Source organism: Dermochelys coriacea, chromosome 7 (genome assembly GCF_009764565.3).
Source record: "Dermochelys coriacea isolate rDerCor1 chromosome 7, rDerCor1.pri.v4, whole genome shotgun sequence".
Taxonomy (NCBI): Eukaryota; Metazoa; Chordata; order Testudines; family Dermochelyidae; genus Dermochelys; species Dermochelys coriacea.
In genome coordinates, this window is record NC_050074.1 from 107,610,771 (window position 1) to 107,629,888 (window position 19,118).

The window sequence follows — 19,118 nt, forward strand, 5'->3', positions numbered from 1 at the left end:
TTTAACAGTACCTTGAAGTCAGTGCGGCAACAATTCATTAAGACAGGTGCTAAAGATTTGGGGCCAGTATACCCTATTACATGAAGCCATTAGTGCTCAATCAATTAAATGTGGAAGAATGAAACAGAAGATGCAATGTACCAAAGGACAAGACATCACTTTACTCGTATGCTAAGATGTATCCTTTTCTGGTAAATCGTCCAATAAAAAATGTCAATGGTTCTTTTAAGTTATCCAAACTGATTTATTGACAATTTAAATGTGACATATTTACAGGAAATAGCACTGGTTCTAAAATAATTTAACAATTTTTATAGATTTATAAAAGTACTGATAAATAGGAGACCCTGACAATTACCAACCACAAATATATTTTCCTATGCTACTGAACCACAACAGTAGTTCTAACTTTAATAAGTCCCATAATGGAGCTGCTTTACCTCCACCTAATACATAAAATTGCCAATACCAAAATATAGTAAAATGAACATGCAGTGCCAAAGCTGTACCAGAGCAAGTGATTTTAAATGTGAGAACGATAGTAAAAATATTTCAATTCAAAGCGTCTCCCACACAGTGTGTACTTGTGAAAAATAAGCTTCCAAAGAACTGTTGTCTTATTTTGATACAAGTTAAAAACTACACTACTTGTTTAGACTGCCACAATAATTTCAACCCTGCACTAGCTTTTACGTGATGCTGAAGAGTAAAATGAAAAAGTGCAATTTCCAAATACTACTGCCTAAAAACAGTGGTTAGTTTATGGATTAAAAAAGTGAAGATGCTGATGTAATGGTTTTGAAACAAGATAATATTTAATTCTTACATTACACCAATTACTCTATCCTCGGATCAACAAGTTACTGTGGAAAAACCCTCTATCTCTCAGGTCAGAAGTCAGTTTGGAAGCTGGAGCAAAGATGGACTTTTCCGATATGTACTTGTTAAGTTCCAGAAGATTAACAGTTTTGCAACACTGGGAAATGTGAATCACAATAAGCAGCAGCATATGGAATTTGTGGGGTTGGTTGGGTTTTTTTTTTTTTTTTTTGGTTACAGCAAACATTTTTGAAACCTAACTATGAAACTAGTACATGCTCAAGCTAATCAAATATTTGAAATGTAAAAGTTCTTATATCTTTTGTTTGCATCACTGAACCCATAATGCACACATGTAACAAATATTCAGTTTTATAAAAATCACATATTGCACAGCTAGTAGATGCAATACCAGCATGCTGGTATCCCTAGCATAAGATTTTCTATTTTAAATAATTGTTTTGAACTATGTTACTCAAAATCATTTCACCTCAAGGTTCAAAACCATGTAAAATAAGGTCTGTGTACACAGAGTCTCAAAATGTTTAACAAGATGAGAAAAAACACAGGCACTTTAATAGATTATTAGTGCACCAAAATTACAGGCCACAATTGCATGACTATAAACAGTTCAGTACCAGTTTTGACATCAAACTAAATAAATGAGGTCTTTCACTGATCCAAATATAGAAACAAGAACTGTTCACAAAGTACTGATAAGAAAAAAATCTCTCAAAAAAAGTAATCCTAAATAGTATATTTAGACATTTAATACAAAGTAATTGCAGCAAAACTTAATGTAATGCAATATAAAACTGGTTTACTTCAAAGGTGTAAGATGTAGTAGTCTGATTTCCCTCCCCCCATCCAAAACACCATTGTAGGTGGTCCATTAAAATCAAATGTGCAAAAAAATTACAATTCATCTTTAGGAGAGCATCAAAAATAGGCTTACTGTTCAAAATAGCATTATTATTCTAATATGAATTTTACAGCACCACATACTTAGAATTCTAAGAGAGCTTAGAATTCTTAGTCTGGTAATATTTCAGTTAACAATATTGTTCTGATAGGAACGAAAGAGACTTTTTGTGCATATCCCAGTATCTGAAAAAGTCATAACATTTTCAAAAAAGAGGAGAGAAATAATTCTCTCATATGCATAAAGTCTTAATCTGGTTTATAATGAAATTAAATAATCACATTTTGTAGGCATTACATTTTCTATAGTATAGCACTAAAATATTGAATGTAATTTTAGGTTTGCCAAATTGAGGATAAAGAGTTGCTGGTACCTTATTTACTGACAGCAGTACGTATCTTAATAATGTAGTTTGGCCCCTTCCTATTAGAAAGTGATTTATTATTAGGCTGTGAGAAAAAGCAGAAGGTCCATTTCTGACCCTAATTTGAAGGCAGTATATAATTATTTAATATATATAATTATATATGCATGTACCTGTGTATACACATACTTATGTTTATACACACATACATAAAATCAATGTTCCATTCTCTTTGTTCTTTCTTCCTAAAATCTTCTTTGGCTACAAGTCTGACCAAGGAAATCAGAGGACCAAACAGATGGATCATTCTCCAAACACTTCCATTATTACACGTCACTGACTGGAAGGCTTGCATCATCCAGATCCACTGGGCCAGGATCCTGTTCCTGAGTGCCATTTTTACTTTGAGGTTCCAATAGGTCCTGTACAGTCACTTCGGAAGCTGGTTCTCTTGGAGGGACAGCCTGGACCTTGAAGTTCCCTGGCTTGGCCTTGGCAAAAGATTCGTGAAATCCTCGCTTCTCCAAGGCAAGGCGTTTGGCGTTAAGGTTTGAGACCAGAGCGTTGTTGTGAGAGGCTGCGGAATGTGAGGTGGCTGTGGTGTTGGCAAAACAGAAAGCATAGCTGGATTCTGAAGAAAAGCTGGAATGCTCCTGTAAAAGGATAAGTGTTTGTCAGATGGAGTCAGTCATTAATGGCATGTTAGTGACTCAGTTCCAGACTTTACTCTGTAAACTAAGAAAACAGAAAAAACAAAGCAAAGCATCAGCCATGGCAGCAGGAAGTGGGTGCTTTCACAAGGCAGTGCATTTTTAAATGTGAGCTTACAGCTGTATGTGATAGCAAACATCCATTGCAGCTGAAGAAACTAAGTTAGGTTCCTGAAGTCAAGCTTGGCAGCTCTTTACATTTTGATACAAGAGTTTAGCAAGCCCAAACTGATTTTTTACTAATATGTTTAATGGCAATTAAATTGTGTTTGTTTTCAATACATGTTAAAGCTCACATCTTCATGTCATAGATGGAAAAAATAATTGCAAGAGAAAAGTGTTTTCAAATGATATTTATATCGAACGATATATATATTCACATCCCAAAATCTGAAGCACCGTGGAACTCTCACTGCTCCTCCCCTTAGAATACTCTGCTGAATCAAGTTAAAGCACGTTACACTTCTGTTCACTGACAACTGTTGATCTATTTCCTATTTTTGTTCCATTTTATTCTATTAAGCCACAGAGCAAAATATGATGAATTAACTACTGTAAGAAGTTAAAGAATCCTTTTCTGAAATCCTAATTGTTGAAATCTTAGAAAATATTCTTAAAATAATGCTTTTGAATCTAGATAAAAAGTCTTTTTTTTAAACTGCAAGAGCAATACTGAAATAATTTTTTTTTTCAAAACAACTCAAGCTGCTAATTGTACAGAAGTCATTTTCAAGTGCTTATTATGGATACTTGCCATTCCGTTGAATGAGAATTTTGGAAGAGTCAAATTCAGGCAATAAATCTACCACTATTTAAATACCTTCTTGTCAGAAAAGGGGCAAACTATCCTTATCTATTACATTATAATTCAGATAGGCCAGTGCATACCTATGCCACTTTTGACTAACATAATTACTTTGATAAATCACCATAATAGGTCTGTCAAAGAAAGATCCTCTATGTCAAGGATCTGAAAATGTTTTCATATCAATGTCAGTTTAATTTAGCATTGTATTGGATAGATTTATAGATAAGTAAGTTTGCAGTGTTGGTTTGGCCAAATCAACATTACCAGTATATTAAATAGGTAATATTTATAATTTTCAGAGCTATTATGCATTTGTACATGCAATCATAATAGAATATATGTTAAGAATTTAATTTGTTGGCCTTTCACATTGTTTTTAGGAGCAATTCCAGGAAAAGTATTTTACATTATTTTGTCATATTTTTATGGCCAATAGCCCACTTGCCACACCATTTATTTCTAAGAGCAAAAAATGTTTATAAAAAAGCAATTGTGCTATATGGTTCAGTGATTTATCGGGCATTCCTATCTATTTTCATCAGTAACTTCAGTTACACAAATGGGAAAGCTGAATCATTATGCCAAGTTTTCTAATAAACTATTTTTGTTCAGATTTTGCTATCCCCTCTGATAAATTCCTAGTTTAAGACATTAAGCTGCTTTACTTTTTAAAATATTTTTTAACAATGTACAAGTTACAAGTAACAACCCCTTCTATATTTTGGCTAATAATTTCATGCATACAAGTTTTAAAAGCCATGCAAATCAGGCTGCAATATTATCCTTCCAATTATTGCAGTTATAAGATGCTTGTGTATGTGCACATGTGTATTAGTTGGGGATAACTTTTATTTGTATTTTTGCTGTTACAAGGTGTCAAAGTTGTAAAGTAAAAAACGGAAATATGAACTCTCATGCAAATCAAAGTTTTAATACTTTTCTCTTTAAATTGCATTTTATATATTTTAGGGTAGTACATTTGTACTTTGAATGTGAGAAATTACTTAGCATCATTGTTTTTGCCATTACTAATTTTAAAAAATCAAATTTATTTTAGAAATCAATAGGTAATACTTAACTGCAAACCTAATGAATGGTGTGAAGTAGTTTATGAGTTAGTTTTCAATAACGGTAACTGAAAAAAGCAGTGGGATTAAGAGTTAATTTTACATAGTGTATATTAGCATTTTAAATCCTAGCCCTCTGTTAAGAAGGCAAGTTTACATGAGAGCCCACATACGTGCTGCATTCACCAGTTCTTGATGTATACCTCTGTATACAAGGATTCGACAGCCTTCTGGCCTGCCGCATCTGGAACACAGTGCAAAGCTAAGATTAGAGTAACCTATACTTCAAGAAGGGAATAGAGGGAGGAAAAAGAGAGAAAGTGTTGCCAATAGTTATAGCTAGGTTGCTTAGTCAGCCCCACCACAAAGCATACACACACTAACAAAATACCCATCTTCCTCTTTTCCTCTCCCCCAGAAAACTTTTATACTGAGTCTATTTTGTGATAACTTTTACTTAAAACATGAAGCAGCTATAAAATTACTAGCTGCAAATACAGCGTTTAGATCAATTGATAGCAATCACACTAGCACACCATCAATGCGACTGCATATTTAATAGCCAGATTTCAAAATGTAGATTTCTAATATATTATGGGGGTAAATATCATATAGCAAAAAAGTGAAAACCATACCTTGCAGCGTCTGAACTGTGAAGTATTCCATGATAAATTTGGACATACTTGATGACACTGACACTATTACAATCTTTAGCATGAAATACAGTAATCTGTAAAAAAAAATCTGAGCATTTCTAATGTAGGTCCTAATGGAAAAATATATATGAACGCTGCCATCCACATGCTTAAAAACTTATGATTTAGGTCACAGTTGTACACACACAGTTCAGTAATGCTAGATGGTGTTCACACTGGGTCTCCAACAGCAAAACTTCTAATTCATACGAGGTATTTACAATCCCCCTCCGGCCCAAAACACATTCAGTTTGGAACCATAGCTGCTAACGTGACATATGACCAATAGTTAATCCCAAGGATGTGCAAATTGGGGACCCAAGATAATTTCTAATCAATCTTTTATATAATTTGATTGCAAAATTTAGTAATTAGCAAAAAATCTTGCCAGAATTAGCGAAGTTTCACTGTAGTTCTACAGCTAGTAAAAGCTTAGTGGTAAGAGCTCATATTGAGCTCAGAAAAATCTTCATACTCAGCACTTGCATTGTCTTTACGTTTAAGACAATGCAATGCATACAAAGCTCCATACAGATAACACTCAATGAGCACTCAATTAGAAATGCAAACTATTTTATGCAAATTTAATATGCATGAAAGTTCATGCAAAGGAGATATGTTACTACAGGACTTGGGGAAAGGGAGATGAAAGGAACAAAATAGAATTTCTTGTACTAGACTGACACCTCTTAGAGACCGTATATTATCTATATCTCAAACACATACAGAAGCTGCTGATCTTCCCGGTCCCCGTTGTGCCACTATGGCCCCAGAGATCGCTTTTATCCAGCTATGCATGTCCTCTGGGCTGTCTGCCTAAATCAAAAGAAAAATTTTAAATTAACATTAGATGGCTATTTAAGCTGGGTGAAGATGCTGTTTGTTTATATGGGTAGTCTGGGAATACAATGACCAGCCTAGCTTTCTTTCTCATTGGCAAGCAGGGGTAGGATTTTCTAACTACCTATGACTTTGGAGCACAAGTGTCCATGGTTTTCAATGGAATTTATATTCCTAAATCACTCAGACACTTGTAATAATCTTGGGTGGATTTTCACATCATATATTTGTAATATTCCTCCAGGTTAATACTCTGATAACATTTCTATCAGAATTGGATTTACATGTTGGTTTATTTTTTAAAAGGTGACCATTGTAATTCTCACAGGATTTTCAGTGATGTATATAAAGGGGACTTGTCCAATACCACACCCTCATATTTCTTCTTCACTGTTGCTGTTTCCTATGAAACAAACTAACGTGGTCGGGTGAGGGATCTGGTGAAATACTGCACAAAGTAACCAATATGATTTATTGCTAGTGACATATATATAATACATACACACACACACACACACACACACACACACACACAGAGTGAATGAAAAGGTCTGGTGTTTAAGTTAGGGATCAGCCAAATTTGCAGATAATGAAAATTGTTTGTCTACCTTCTCAAAACACTACATAGAACATATGCCAACACATTGTACAAAAAAAGTCTGTATTACACACTTCAGATGATACAGAAAATAAATTGTGTTTTTACTTTGATTAAATTAAGTACTATTTAGCAGAATCAATTCCTTAACTCCTTACAACCACCTATTGGTGCACGCACACAGCAACCAATTGATTGTTATCTCAATTTCTCAATCCATACATTATAGGATAGGAAACTACTGGAATTATTAGAACAAGTGCTATATTTTCCAGTTAACCACACTGGGACAAATCGTGGCTTCTCAAACTTCACTGTCTCTTCTTATTGGAAAGGTATATATAGAGAGAGTATGTTATTTTTTCTTTGCTTTTGTTTTCTGTCACTTGTTTTTAGTCACCAATGAATTAGTATGGATTGATGAAGTTGTCAATTTCTGTTTCACTCAGGACACGTATTAATAGGTTAAAATTAAGGGTTTTGTGGGGGAGGGTAACTCAAACTACCTATTTCCGTACTTTCACATGTATGGGGGGGTTCTTTTAAATACAACTTTTAACTCTTAATTTCTTGGGTCTTAGCAATTGAAATTTTTTTAAAAAATTCTTGACACTATTTTAATTCTCAACACTAATTCCATCTTAAAGCTGTGTGTCTGGGATATAAACACAAGATCCTCATTCATCAATATTTGCTTTCATACGAATATTTCAAAATATATCTGAAGTTGCAGAGTTTGGTACACTTTCTTTGCACATATGCTGATTACATTAGACTAAAAATGCTACACAAATAACTGCTGTAGCCTAAAAACAAATCTAAATGCAGTGCTCAATGATTCAACAAGGAGTCAAAATATGGCAGTAGTAGTGACTGAAGTAATATTACTGAAACAAGCACTGCACTAATCGCAGTTTTGAGGTAGCTGGTCTAGGGCTTTCACTATTACCAGTAATGCGAAATGTGTATTTCAATTAAGATACTTAATTCATAGCAGCCCAGTATTCACTGAATCATTTAAAAATGTGATGCCAAAATAAAATATTCAGTAATAAAACAAAAGAAAACCTTGCTAAAGCATACAGTGGGCTGACAAGAACATATTAAAACCAAAATCAGTCATAAAATAGTGTCTGGGAACTTGCACATTGCAGGGAGACAAGATACCAAGTTAGGAGTTGTTCTTAGGGCTACACTAATCCATTAAAAGAAAAGGAGTACTTGTGGCACCTTAGAGGCTAACAAATTTATTTGAGCATAAGCTTTCGTGAGCTACAGCTCACTTGGCTTATGCTCAAATAATTTGTTAGTCTCTAAGGTGCCACAAGTACTCCTTTTCTTTTTGCGGATACAGACTAACACGGCTGCTACTCAAACTAATTCATTAGTATCTCTTGACAGCTGAAAGCCCGGATTCTATCTGGGTAAAATTAAATGAAGCTGGTATATGGTAAATATGTTCTCCACTACATTTACATGTCTTCACTGAAGAATTCTATAAAGGTCTATGGTCTGCAGAACTCAGTAAGCAGAAAAATGGTAAAAAAACAAAACTGCTCCATTATGTTCATTATCCTATTAAATAATTATTTAACCCTGAACTAAAAAGGGCAGATGTACACAATGTGCCAAACAACTTTTTCTTGTTTAGAAATGCATTAATGTGAAAAGATATCCAACTTCTGCATTAGCAAATCGAATAAGTTATTATAAAACAGCAGTTGACAATACTTCTGATAACAACAACAGTATCTTGCATAAAGGGAACAAATAGTCATCATAATACCTTACTCTAGAGATTTTTATGTCAAGAACTTGCAAAGAAGAATCCTAATAGTGACAAGTCCCTACCAATGGTTAAACAAATGATCTGGGGACAAATTTTTTTGCTAACTCTTTGGTTTCACCTCCATTTCCCAAATGTAACTTCCTCATTCGAGCATATGGGAAGAATGTTCTAACATATCATCATTAAAGCTACCTTGCTAAAGTCCACTCTCACACATCTGGAGAGAGACATACATTTGGTGGGTTTTGTTTGATTTTTAAAACAAGTAAAGTATGTATAGTTTTTAAAATCAGCCTAGTAAAGATATGTGAGCAGATTGTTTTGTGCATGTATTGTTCAGCGATTCTTGCCATATCTTACTGAACACTTAAGTATTTTCTGGTTGTGAAAGCACCACATACAGCCAACAAATCAAAGAATATTCAAAGTGAAAGTTCATTTTTTTAGACAGATATTACAAACAAAAGCTATTGGAGGTACACTGCAGTAGTTCACATTCATCAGTTAAGGTTACTAGTTTGAATCTTTGACCATTAATCTCCTAGATCTCTGTAGTTTAAATCCACAGTGAGTTGAAAAACTAATTTTCTATAAATAAAAATGTAATAATTTAATTAAAAATACAAATTTTGTAAGTGTATTGACCTCACACTATAGAATTTAAATAACTTTATGCCAAATGTCAACTCAAAAAAGTATTTAAGTTCATAAAGGGACAGGCTGTTTAGGACTTTCATAAACTTCAACGGTAATTCATTCTTGCTTACAAATCTGACATTTCTCATATGGATTTCAGAACAAAATTGGAAAGAAGAAAACCTACACTAACATGAAAAGACAGTTGGAGTAAAGTCTGAAATACTATAGTATTTCACAACCAATGTATGTGCAACAGAGGAAGACTGAAGACTACTTTCTCAAGAAAATCAAGTATTTAAACAATTTTAACAGTAAAGTATTTGCTTAATTTTCTTGCAGAATGATCGTTTTACCCAGAGTGAAAGATTACCTGTACATAAAAGGTTCGAGAAGTTGTTACAATTTCAAAGAGATTGTCTCTCATCATTATATCACTGCAAAGACAAAAACAAAACAAATACTTAATATCAATTTAGATTTTTAAACTGCTCTACTTAAAAACAATGTTATACCTAGAAAAATCAGAGTATGCAGAACTCTATATCCATCACCCTTCAAATTAAACTTTTATCTTTCCTGATGAGTTGATAGTCACTATCAATGTAATCAAAGTAACTGAAATCAAGCATCAATGCATCCGATGAAGTGAGCTGTAGCTCACGAAAGCTTATGCTCTAATAAATTTGTTAGTCTCTAAGGTGCCACAAGTACTCCTTTTCTTTTTGTGAATACAGACTAACACGGCTGCTACTCTGAAACCTGAAATCAAGCAGTTATTAGAGGAAAAATTATATGACTGATTGTGATGGGATGTATCAATCCTGCACTAGCCTAGCAAGGGTTAATCACTCACTGCAGGCTCAGGAGGCCACACCCCTTCGTCCTTGCTGGGCATGCTCCAGCTGGGTATAAAAGAAAGCAATTTAGCTCAATCTGGGCTGATTGAGGAGGAGAGCAGACACATGGTACAGGTTCCTGCCAGGAAGCCACTTGAGCCCCAGATAGCGGAGGCCAAACACACCAAGTCCACTGAGGTCCCCCAGTCAATGCAGAGACAGAGACAGACAGCAGCTGCTGCCCTGGAAGAACTGCCAGAGCTAGAATCACAGGTAGAAAGCAGCCTAGGGAATGTGTTTGTGGAGGCTGGAACCTGAAGCCAGGACTACTGATTTCACAGGGCACTGGGGGAGGACCTGGTGAAGTAGGGTGGTACCAGGTCCCCCTACCCAGCCTACTGCTGGGTGCAGCAACTGCCCAAGCTATTAGGCACCACGGTCCAGAACTGGGCAAGTTAAGCATGACTGCCTGGAGATCAAGGACTTGAGCCGGTAGGCCTCACTGACCTGAGGAAAAGGGAGGCCTCAGACTCTGGCCACCAGGCCTTGTTACCCTGAGGACAAGGGCAGCCTCACGGCTCTGGTGGCTAGGCCTCATTCCCCTGAATGCGAGGGGTCACAGTCACCAAAGGCGGTAAGTTCTCTGTCCTCCACCCCCTTTTTCATCTCGACTCACATCCCGCAACAGGGTATGTCATCCCCACGACATTGATGGAATGCATTTTACTTTTATTGGCAAATTCTTAACTTTGAATTAAATCTCAAATACAAAGAATAGTTACTTACCTTATAGTAAATGGATCCTCAAGATGTTGCAGTTAGTGTATCTGACACGAGATCAGTTTTCTGAATAGCAATGTCCATCAGGGCTGTACATGAACACTGTGCCTCTTAACAGCATAAGGGAGGAGTGGCCAGAACCCACCCTCAGAATTCAAATCCTACTTTTTCTGAGGACTCCAAAAAGTGGGGATGGAAAGTGAGTCACAGGATCCACACTGACTACAACATCTTAAGGGAAGGTAACTTTTTCCTTCAACTGTTTTTCAAGATGTGATGCAGACATATATTTTACTTACGTGTGTGCCCAGCTCACTGGAACCGAAGAAATTTGCTGAGCAGTACCTCTTGGGGTGACAGTCACCCTGTAGCCCTATCCCAACCCCAGTCAGATACGGGCTGCGCTGCCCTGACCCCCACAGTTCCTTTGCACTGAATGTCAGATGTACAGACTCCTAAAGGGGATGGAGGGTAGGTCATGGAATACACATCTGCATCACATTTCAAACAACAACAACAGATACAGGTAGGTAACCATTTTTCTTTTGAGTAGATGCAGCCATGTATTCTATCACAGTGATTCACAAGTGATACTCGTAGGAAGTGGGGCAGGAAATCTATTTAAACAAGGATTGCAGGATTGCCTTCTAATGCGATCTGGATGCAGCCGTAATTACATAGTGTTTTATAAAAGTAAGCACAGAGGATCAAGTGGCAGCCCTGAAAAATATCCAATACTGGAATGTCACTTAGAAATGCGGTCAGTGTTTCCAATGCCCTTGTGGAATAGCACAATAGTCCTCCCTTTGAGGAGATGCAGCCTGAGCTACTTCATACACTGTTATGACACAGGAAGTTCTCCACCTGAAAATAGTCTAAGAGACTGCTTGACCCTTCATTTGGTCTGCACATGAAACAAACAAACAAAAAAACAAGATGAGGAGCGGAAAGCTTTGGTGCTATCTAGATAAAAAGCCTAAAATCCAGTGTGAGAAGACACTGTTCCTATGGGGATGAATGTAGCTTAGGGAAGAACACTGGTAACTATATAGCTTGGTTCAAATGAAAAGAAGGAAAACCACTTTGGATAAAGACTTTGGATGTCGCTGCAGGGCTACTTTGTCCTTAGAAAAGTCTGTAAGGGGGCTCTGCCAATTAAAGCCTACAGCTCACCCACCCTCCTGGCAAACGTTATCGCCACAAGAAAGGCAGTTTTCTGACACAGAAAGGAGAAAACTTGCCAGAGGCTGGAATGGAAGCCCCACAAGAGCCACTAAGACAGTATTAAGATCCCACAAAGGAATTGGCTCTTTAACCAGGAGATGGAGATGAGTAACTCCTTTCAAGAACCTCACTGTCAGAGTTTGAAAACATCCCATGTATGGATTAGTGAAAAGCTGAAATCGCCTCCAGAGGAATTCACAATGAACTAAGTGCAAGACCAGAAGACTGAAAGTACTCAAGGATATCCTGGAGCTTCAGATGAACTCCCCGGGCTAACTACTGTATTGAAATACTCCCACTTTACCAAAGAGGTTGCTCTGGGGGAGGGCTTCCTACTATTGAGAAAACTGCCTCCAAACATTATTCCTCCTCCTCATCTAACCATGAAGCATCCAAGCTGTGAAATGCAGGGAGCTGAGTGCTGGATGCAAAACCTGATTGTGATGAGTTAGGAGCTGGGGATGAAGAAGAAAGGATATGGTAGGTTGAACCAATAACCTCCGAGAGGTTGGAAAACCAACATTGTCTCGGCCATGCTGGAGCAATGAGAATGAGCTTGGCACAATCCAAATTCAGCTTGGGAATGACTTGTGGGATGATCAGAATTGGAAGAAAATTGCTGATTCCAGCGTAGGTGAAAAGCATTGGTGAAGGAGCCCCAACTGAGACCCTCTAAGCAGCAGAACAGCTGCCATTTCTTGCTGTCCCTTGTGGTGAGCAGATCAAATTGTCAAGATGTCCCAAACTACAAAATTGGGCCACAAGAGACTGGTCTTCAGGGACCATTCATGATTCTGGGAGAAATTTCTGCTGAGGTGATCCATTACATGATTCTGGATCCCAAGTAAGTGATTGGCCATGAGGGTAATGTTTTTTCCTGATGCAAAACTGCCAGATCCTGATCACCTCTTGACACAGCATGCTTGGAGTGTGTGCTCCCCCTCCCTCTCCCCACCCCACCCCCCTGCATCTATTCACAGGTTGCATTGAGGTGGTATTGTTGTTAAGGAAGTGCACTGAAGCAATCTCGAAGGGCCTGACAGCCATGATGGATCGCACAAAACTCTTGGACAGTGATATGCAGAGAAACTTCTTGTTCTGACCACAGGCCTTGAACTTTCACAACTCCAGATGCACTCTGCAAACTTTTAAGGAATCAGTGACAACAGTCCTGGCCAGTGGGAAGCGAGCAAAGGGAACACCTGGCACACTGCCCTGAACCGTTTACCACCATAAGGAGTTCAGGATCAGCAGAGGAAGTCTGAACCGTCTGTCCAAGGGATGACTATCTGTATGACAGGCCAACTTCAGACACATCTGAAGAGGACATAGGCACAGTCTGGCATATTGGATTACCTGTGTGCATGCAGCCATATGGCATAGCAATCTCAGGCATACATGGGCTAGGCCTAAGGCTTCAGACTGCAGCTCCAGACATAGGTGGTGAATTTCCTGGAAACAAATCAGTTGGCAGAAATTCTCTCAAACTCAGTCTACCAGGGCCTGAGTGAACTCAGTTCTTTGAGGTGGAACCATTGTTGACTTCCCGCTGTTTAAGAGGAGACCTCGACGACTGAGTAGGTGTAGTGTGAAGTGCACGTGACTGAGGACTTCCGCTCTTGACCTGCCCCTCAGTAACCAATCATCCAGATACAAGACGAACTCCTCTCTTCCTGAGGTATGCTGTTACCACTACCAGACACTTGTGTTCAGAAAAAACCCAGTGTGCTGAAGATAGGCTGAAAGGCAGCACGGTGTATGGGTAGTGCTGGACAGTCACAACAAACCTAAGGAACCTCCTATGACTCAGAAAGATTGTTACATGGAAATAAGCACCCTGAAGGTCCAGGGTAGCAAACCAGTCATTATGATTTAAGGTGGAGAGGACAGTCTCTAGTGTGACCATACGGAATCTCATGTACATGATGTATTTGTTGAGATTGCAAAGGTCAAGTATAGGTTTCATCCCTCCCTTGGACTTGAGAACCAGAGACACAAGGAGTAGAAACCTTGCCCCCAATGATGCAGACAGACCTTCTCTACAGCCCCCAGATGCAGTGTCCCTTCAGGGACCCCTCTCACAAGAGACAGGGTGGGGAGGCGGTATGGAAAGTAACTGTATGGAATAACCTGATCTGACAATGCTTAGGCCCTAGTTGTCCAAGGTAATCAAATCCCAACCACTGTAAAAACCAAGGCCAATGGGGGTGAGGAGCCAGCTGGTTAAACCCAGAACTGGCAAGCCCCTGACCTGTCCCTGACTTTTACTAAAATACCCTGAGGCTGGGGGACTAAGTCAGGCTGACTGCCACTCCTCCAGCCCCAGGGGGGCCGGCCCACTGCTCCGGTATCCCCGGGACTCACTGCCAGCCCACTGCTCCTGCATCAGGGGCTGATTAGCATTGCTCCAGCCCCACTGCTGTTCCTGTGACAGTGGCTGACTGCCACTGCTCTTCAGCCGCAGGGGGGCTGACCCAATCCCGGCTGCTGTTTCAGCCCTGGAGCCACTGCTCTGGCAGCCCCAGGACTGATAGCTGCTCTAGCCCTGCTGCTGTGGAAGAAGTCACGGAGGTCCCAGAAAGTCACGCAAGCTATGATCTCAGTGACAGAATCCTCTAATTAAAAAGCCTGACCTTTCAAACACAGCTATGTCTACAAATAACCAGAGACAGTCTGAATAGTTTGGTTCTGTCAAATAATAAAATAAGGATCTGGAGACATCCAGAGTCTGAAGCGTCTTCTATTCTCAGCACTACCTGTTCCTTGTGAAACAATGTAGGGTGGCTCAGCCATGAGTACTTGAAGCTCTCTAATCCTTCTAGCTGAGGTGACAGCAACCATAAAGGGTGAGGGTAATCTGGTGCAAAGAGCATACTGAAAGAGATTCAAAGATGGGCTCCCTAAGATTCAGGATGACAATATCGAGATCCCATGCCAGAACAGGGTCCCTAATGTAGCTGAGGCCGGTCTGACATGAGCAATTAACTTCTGGAGTGAGGCCTCATTTCTTGTAGGATAGAAGTAGGGAGGTAAACATATCATGAGACTGAAAACAGAACATTTGTGCTAAGTTGGTTAACAGGTCAGTAATCTAAAAAGACAGAATGTCTGAGCCTGCTAAGGTAAGAGGGAGAACACTCAGGGAACCATTTACTAACAATTGGCAAGAGAAGTTAGGAATGTAGAAATGATGTAAAGATCAGATTCTACATGAACAGAACATGATGTATATGGATTGGTTTCTGAAAAGTTTCAGAGTAGCAGCCGTGTTAGTCTGTATTCGTAAAAAAGAAAAGGAGTACTTGTAGCACCTTAGAGACTAACAAATTTATTTGAGCATAAGCTTTCGTGAGCTACATGCACAAATAAATGTTAGTCTCTAAGGTGCCACAAGTACTCCTTTTCTTTTTTGCAAGCCTATTATGAAGCATATAATGCAATCATGTGTAAATGTATGTAAAGGAAGAGGTTTTCTATGCAACTTTGGATGTATGGTATGCCCTATACCCATGCCCTATGCTTGAGTCTGATCAACTCAAGTGTAGCTTTGCTGTACGCCAAATAAAATAACCTGAGTGACAAAATCTGGAGTCGAATGAGCATTTTGGACCCAGAGAATTGGATGAAGTCTTCTCCCAGAACTGGGCCAGGTGTTCTGGTTAAACAGACTTGAAAAAGCCTTGGAGGGAATCCTAATACATGACTGGCAGTAAGCATGTAACAGGCTCTTGAGGAACCTGGATACAGTTGAGTCAGAGAAGATAAAGCATGACTATATTAGAGGATAACAAGTCGAAACTGTCATAAGTTGGACACTGATTAGCTGAACAACAGGCTACTTTTAAATGCAGCAAGTAGTAAAGGATCTTTGGTAACAAACTGCAAACCTCTAGATTTTGTTGGGAACCTCCTCCATTTTGAGGTATAAATCTTTCACAGATGTTTTCTGTACTGTAGAAGAAAATATCCTGAATCTGCAAGGAGCAGTCTCTTTCAGTGGTACTCAGCCTGCCAGCATCCATACAATCAAGAACACAGACTCTACGGTCTGCCATGAGTGGTAAGAAGGAACTGAGACAGAGTCACATTTATGCCATCACAAGGGAGCACAAGGAGGCACGCATGACTGACACATGCTGCTATTCAAAAAGACTCCAATCTCATGTACATGAGGTGCAAGCACACCTAAAACAGAATCTTCACCTACACATACCTGAAGTAGACATTTCGGTTCCAGCCTCACTTCAGAATATACTGATATTAGTGGTTTAATTGTTTCCTTGATTTTGTCGTTTATGGTTCATTCTGACCTCAACTCACTGCTAGGGATCACGCACTGCAAGCCTCAATATCAAGATCTCATATTATACATCATAAACTGCACTGTTTAGATACAACAGGGTACTTAAACACAAAGCTATCTTTTGTCCCTAAATACACCAACTATCACACATATATCTAAATTAACTAATTGGAATTAAGCCACACATCGTTTGGCTGATCCTACATTCTAGCCCCAACACTGTTTACTGTGATACTTCAGAATTTTGCATCAATGGTTAATTTTTCTCACCTTTGTTTACATTCCTGAACTTTATGGACCTCTTTAAGAGGTATGATCCGGAGAGGTTCTTTTTCCTGAAAAAAAGGAAAAAAGGTTTCAGTGGACTAATTTCTTTCAAGATTCAAAAACCAAGATTGTGTTACTCAGGACTGATTTGCAACAACAGGAGAGATCGACAGGGAGACTTCCAAGGCAGTGATTCATTATGGCTTTCTCCAGCTAAGTTGAGTTGAGTCTACTCTCTCAACCATTGAACTCCTCCGCAAATTCTAGAGCATTGAAGCATTATGAACCATTTTTTAAATTATTATTTGGAACTTTGTGTAGCTATCCATTATACTCAACTGGATAAAGTCCAAGAGGATCTCCATGATTTAAGCCACCTCTTTCTTTCCAAAGCATGGCGCAGTAATCATAGAATCAGAACTGTAGGACTTGAAGGGACCTCGAGAGGTCATCTAGTCCAGTCGCCAGCATTCATGGCAGGACTAAATACGATCTAGACCATCCCTGACAGGTGTTTGTCTAACCTGCTCTTAAAAAATCTCCAATGATAGAGATTCCACAACCTCCCCAGGCAATTTATTCAAGTGTTTAACTACCCTGACAGTTAGGAAATTTCTCCTAATGTCCAACCTAACGCACCCTTGCTACAATTTAAGCCCATTGATTCTTGTCTTATCCTCATAGGTTAAGGAGAACAATTTTTCTCTCTCCTTATAACAACAACATTTTATGTACCTGAAAACTATTATGTCCCCCCTCAGTCTTCTCTTCTCCAGACTAAACAAACCCAATCTTCCCTCAGAGGTCATGTTTTCTAGACCTCTTTTCTAGACTTTTGCTGCTCTTCTCTGGACTCTCTCCAATTTGTCCACATCTTTCTGGCAATGTGGCAGCCAGAACTGGACACAATACTCCAGTTGAAGCCTAATCAGCGTGGAGTAGAACGGAAAAGAATTACTTCTCGTGTCTTGCTTACAACATTCCTGCGAATAAATCCCAGATTGATGTTCATGTTTTTTGAAACACTGTTACACAGTTGACTCATACTTAGGTTGTGATCCACTATGACCCCCCACATCCTTTTCTGCTGTACTCCTTTGTAGTCAGTCATTTCTCATTTTGTATGTGTGTAACTGATTGTTCCTTCCTAAGTGGAGTACTTCGCATTTGTCCTTATTGAATTTCATCCTATTTACTTCAGGCCATTTCTCCGTTATATGTAGGTCTATTTCCTGAACATTTAAATAAACCTCAGCACTGGCCTTTAAACTTCCAGTTTTATGTGCCACCATGTGGTTGTTGGAGGGAATAGGAAAGTTTCTCTCTCCTTACCTCAAATTTTATTTTTAATAAAAAGGTTACTTGTAGGTATTTCTGACAACTTGCAGCTTCAAGGAAGAACAAGACCTGTCTCTCATTGGCAGAAGGGGAATGCCCTACCTCCTGTGAGAAGTTGCACAGCCAGGATGATTCAAATCTACTTTCCCAAAACTATAGATTGTTAACTATACTTTGCAGAAAAGCACAATGATTTCTCCTACAGAGCATAGTAAATTTCATTTAATAACAAAAACACTGAAATCCTTGGATGCCAATTTCCATTACTTCTCTGTTCAGGATGATCCATTTGTCTACAGGGAGGGCCGGATCTATTAGCCTTATTACTCAAAGAAAGGAAATTTTCAGGTAGCACAGACAAGTTCTCTTATTCTTTATGCTAAGGCCCACAGATCCGTTACAATGGAAATTTCATAGAAATGTGCCTCCATAGTGCCTGCGAAGCAGGATCTTCCGTTAAATATTGGCATCTGAAACAGATAAAATATTTCCATCCATCTTCCCCTAGGCACTAAGGCATGGAGAAGATTTCGACCTTTTCACAATCAACCTGTGGAACTTGTTGCCAGAGGATGTTGTTAAGGCCAAGAGAAAAACAGGGTTCAAAAAAGAACTAGGCAAGTTCATGGAGGATAGGTCCACCAGTGGCTATTAGCCAGGACAGGCAGGGATGACGTCCCTAGCCTCTCTTTGCCAGAAGCTGGGAATGAGCAACAGAGAATGGATCACTTGATGATTACCTGTTCCGTTCATTTCCTCTGGGGTACCTAGCACTGGCCACTATCGGAAGACAGGATAGATGGACCTTTGGTCTGACCCAGTAGGGCTGTTCTTACGTTCTTACCAAAATAAAGAAAATGACATTGGCTACGACTAGATGACCAAACAGCTGATCAGTAGCAGGGAGTAGGGGAGAGGAGGGAACTTGCACCCTCAGGGAAGAGGCAGGGGAGGTGCTTGGCTGGCAGCAGAGCCTGCCCTGCTGCAGCAGGAGCCGGCAGCATCAAGCTTCTTCCCCCACAGGAGAGAGTGGCGAGCGAAGAGCAGGCCAGGCCGGGGCCCCTTTGGATTGTGGGCCCAGCGCCATGGCAAATCCAGTACTGACCAGAACCCCCTGGA

The 19,118-nt window shown here is 39.2% G+C and overlaps 1 protein-coding gene across 8 annotated transcripts in view; it reads right to left on the bottom strand.

Moving 5' to 3' along the window:
* Positions 1-223: 223 nt before the first annotated feature.
* PLEKHA1 (pleckstrin homology domain containing A1) overlaps positions 224-19,118 on the bottom strand; it is an 82,661-nt gene continuing 63,766 nt past the window's right edge. For 4 of the 8 annotated variants that reach the window (XM_038409959.2, XM_038409960.2, XM_043518158.1 and 1 more), the window contains 4 exons: positions 16,665-16,729; positions 9,622-9,685; positions 6,112-6,201; positions 224-2,758 (listed from right to left, as the gene is read on the bottom strand). In XM_038409959.2, the coding sequence (XP_038265887.1) occupies positions 2,432-2,758; positions 6,112-6,201; positions 9,622-9,685; positions 16,665-16,729 (546 nt within the window). In that variant the 3' untranslated portion in view covers positions 224-2,431. Of the gene's footprint in view, positions 2,759-4,863; positions 4,935-6,111; positions 6,202-9,621; positions 9,686-16,664; positions 16,730-19,118 lie in introns of all 8 variants that reach the window. The other 4 variants (XM_038409963.2, XM_043518161.1, XM_038409961.2 and 1 more) reach the window with 2 other exon arrangements.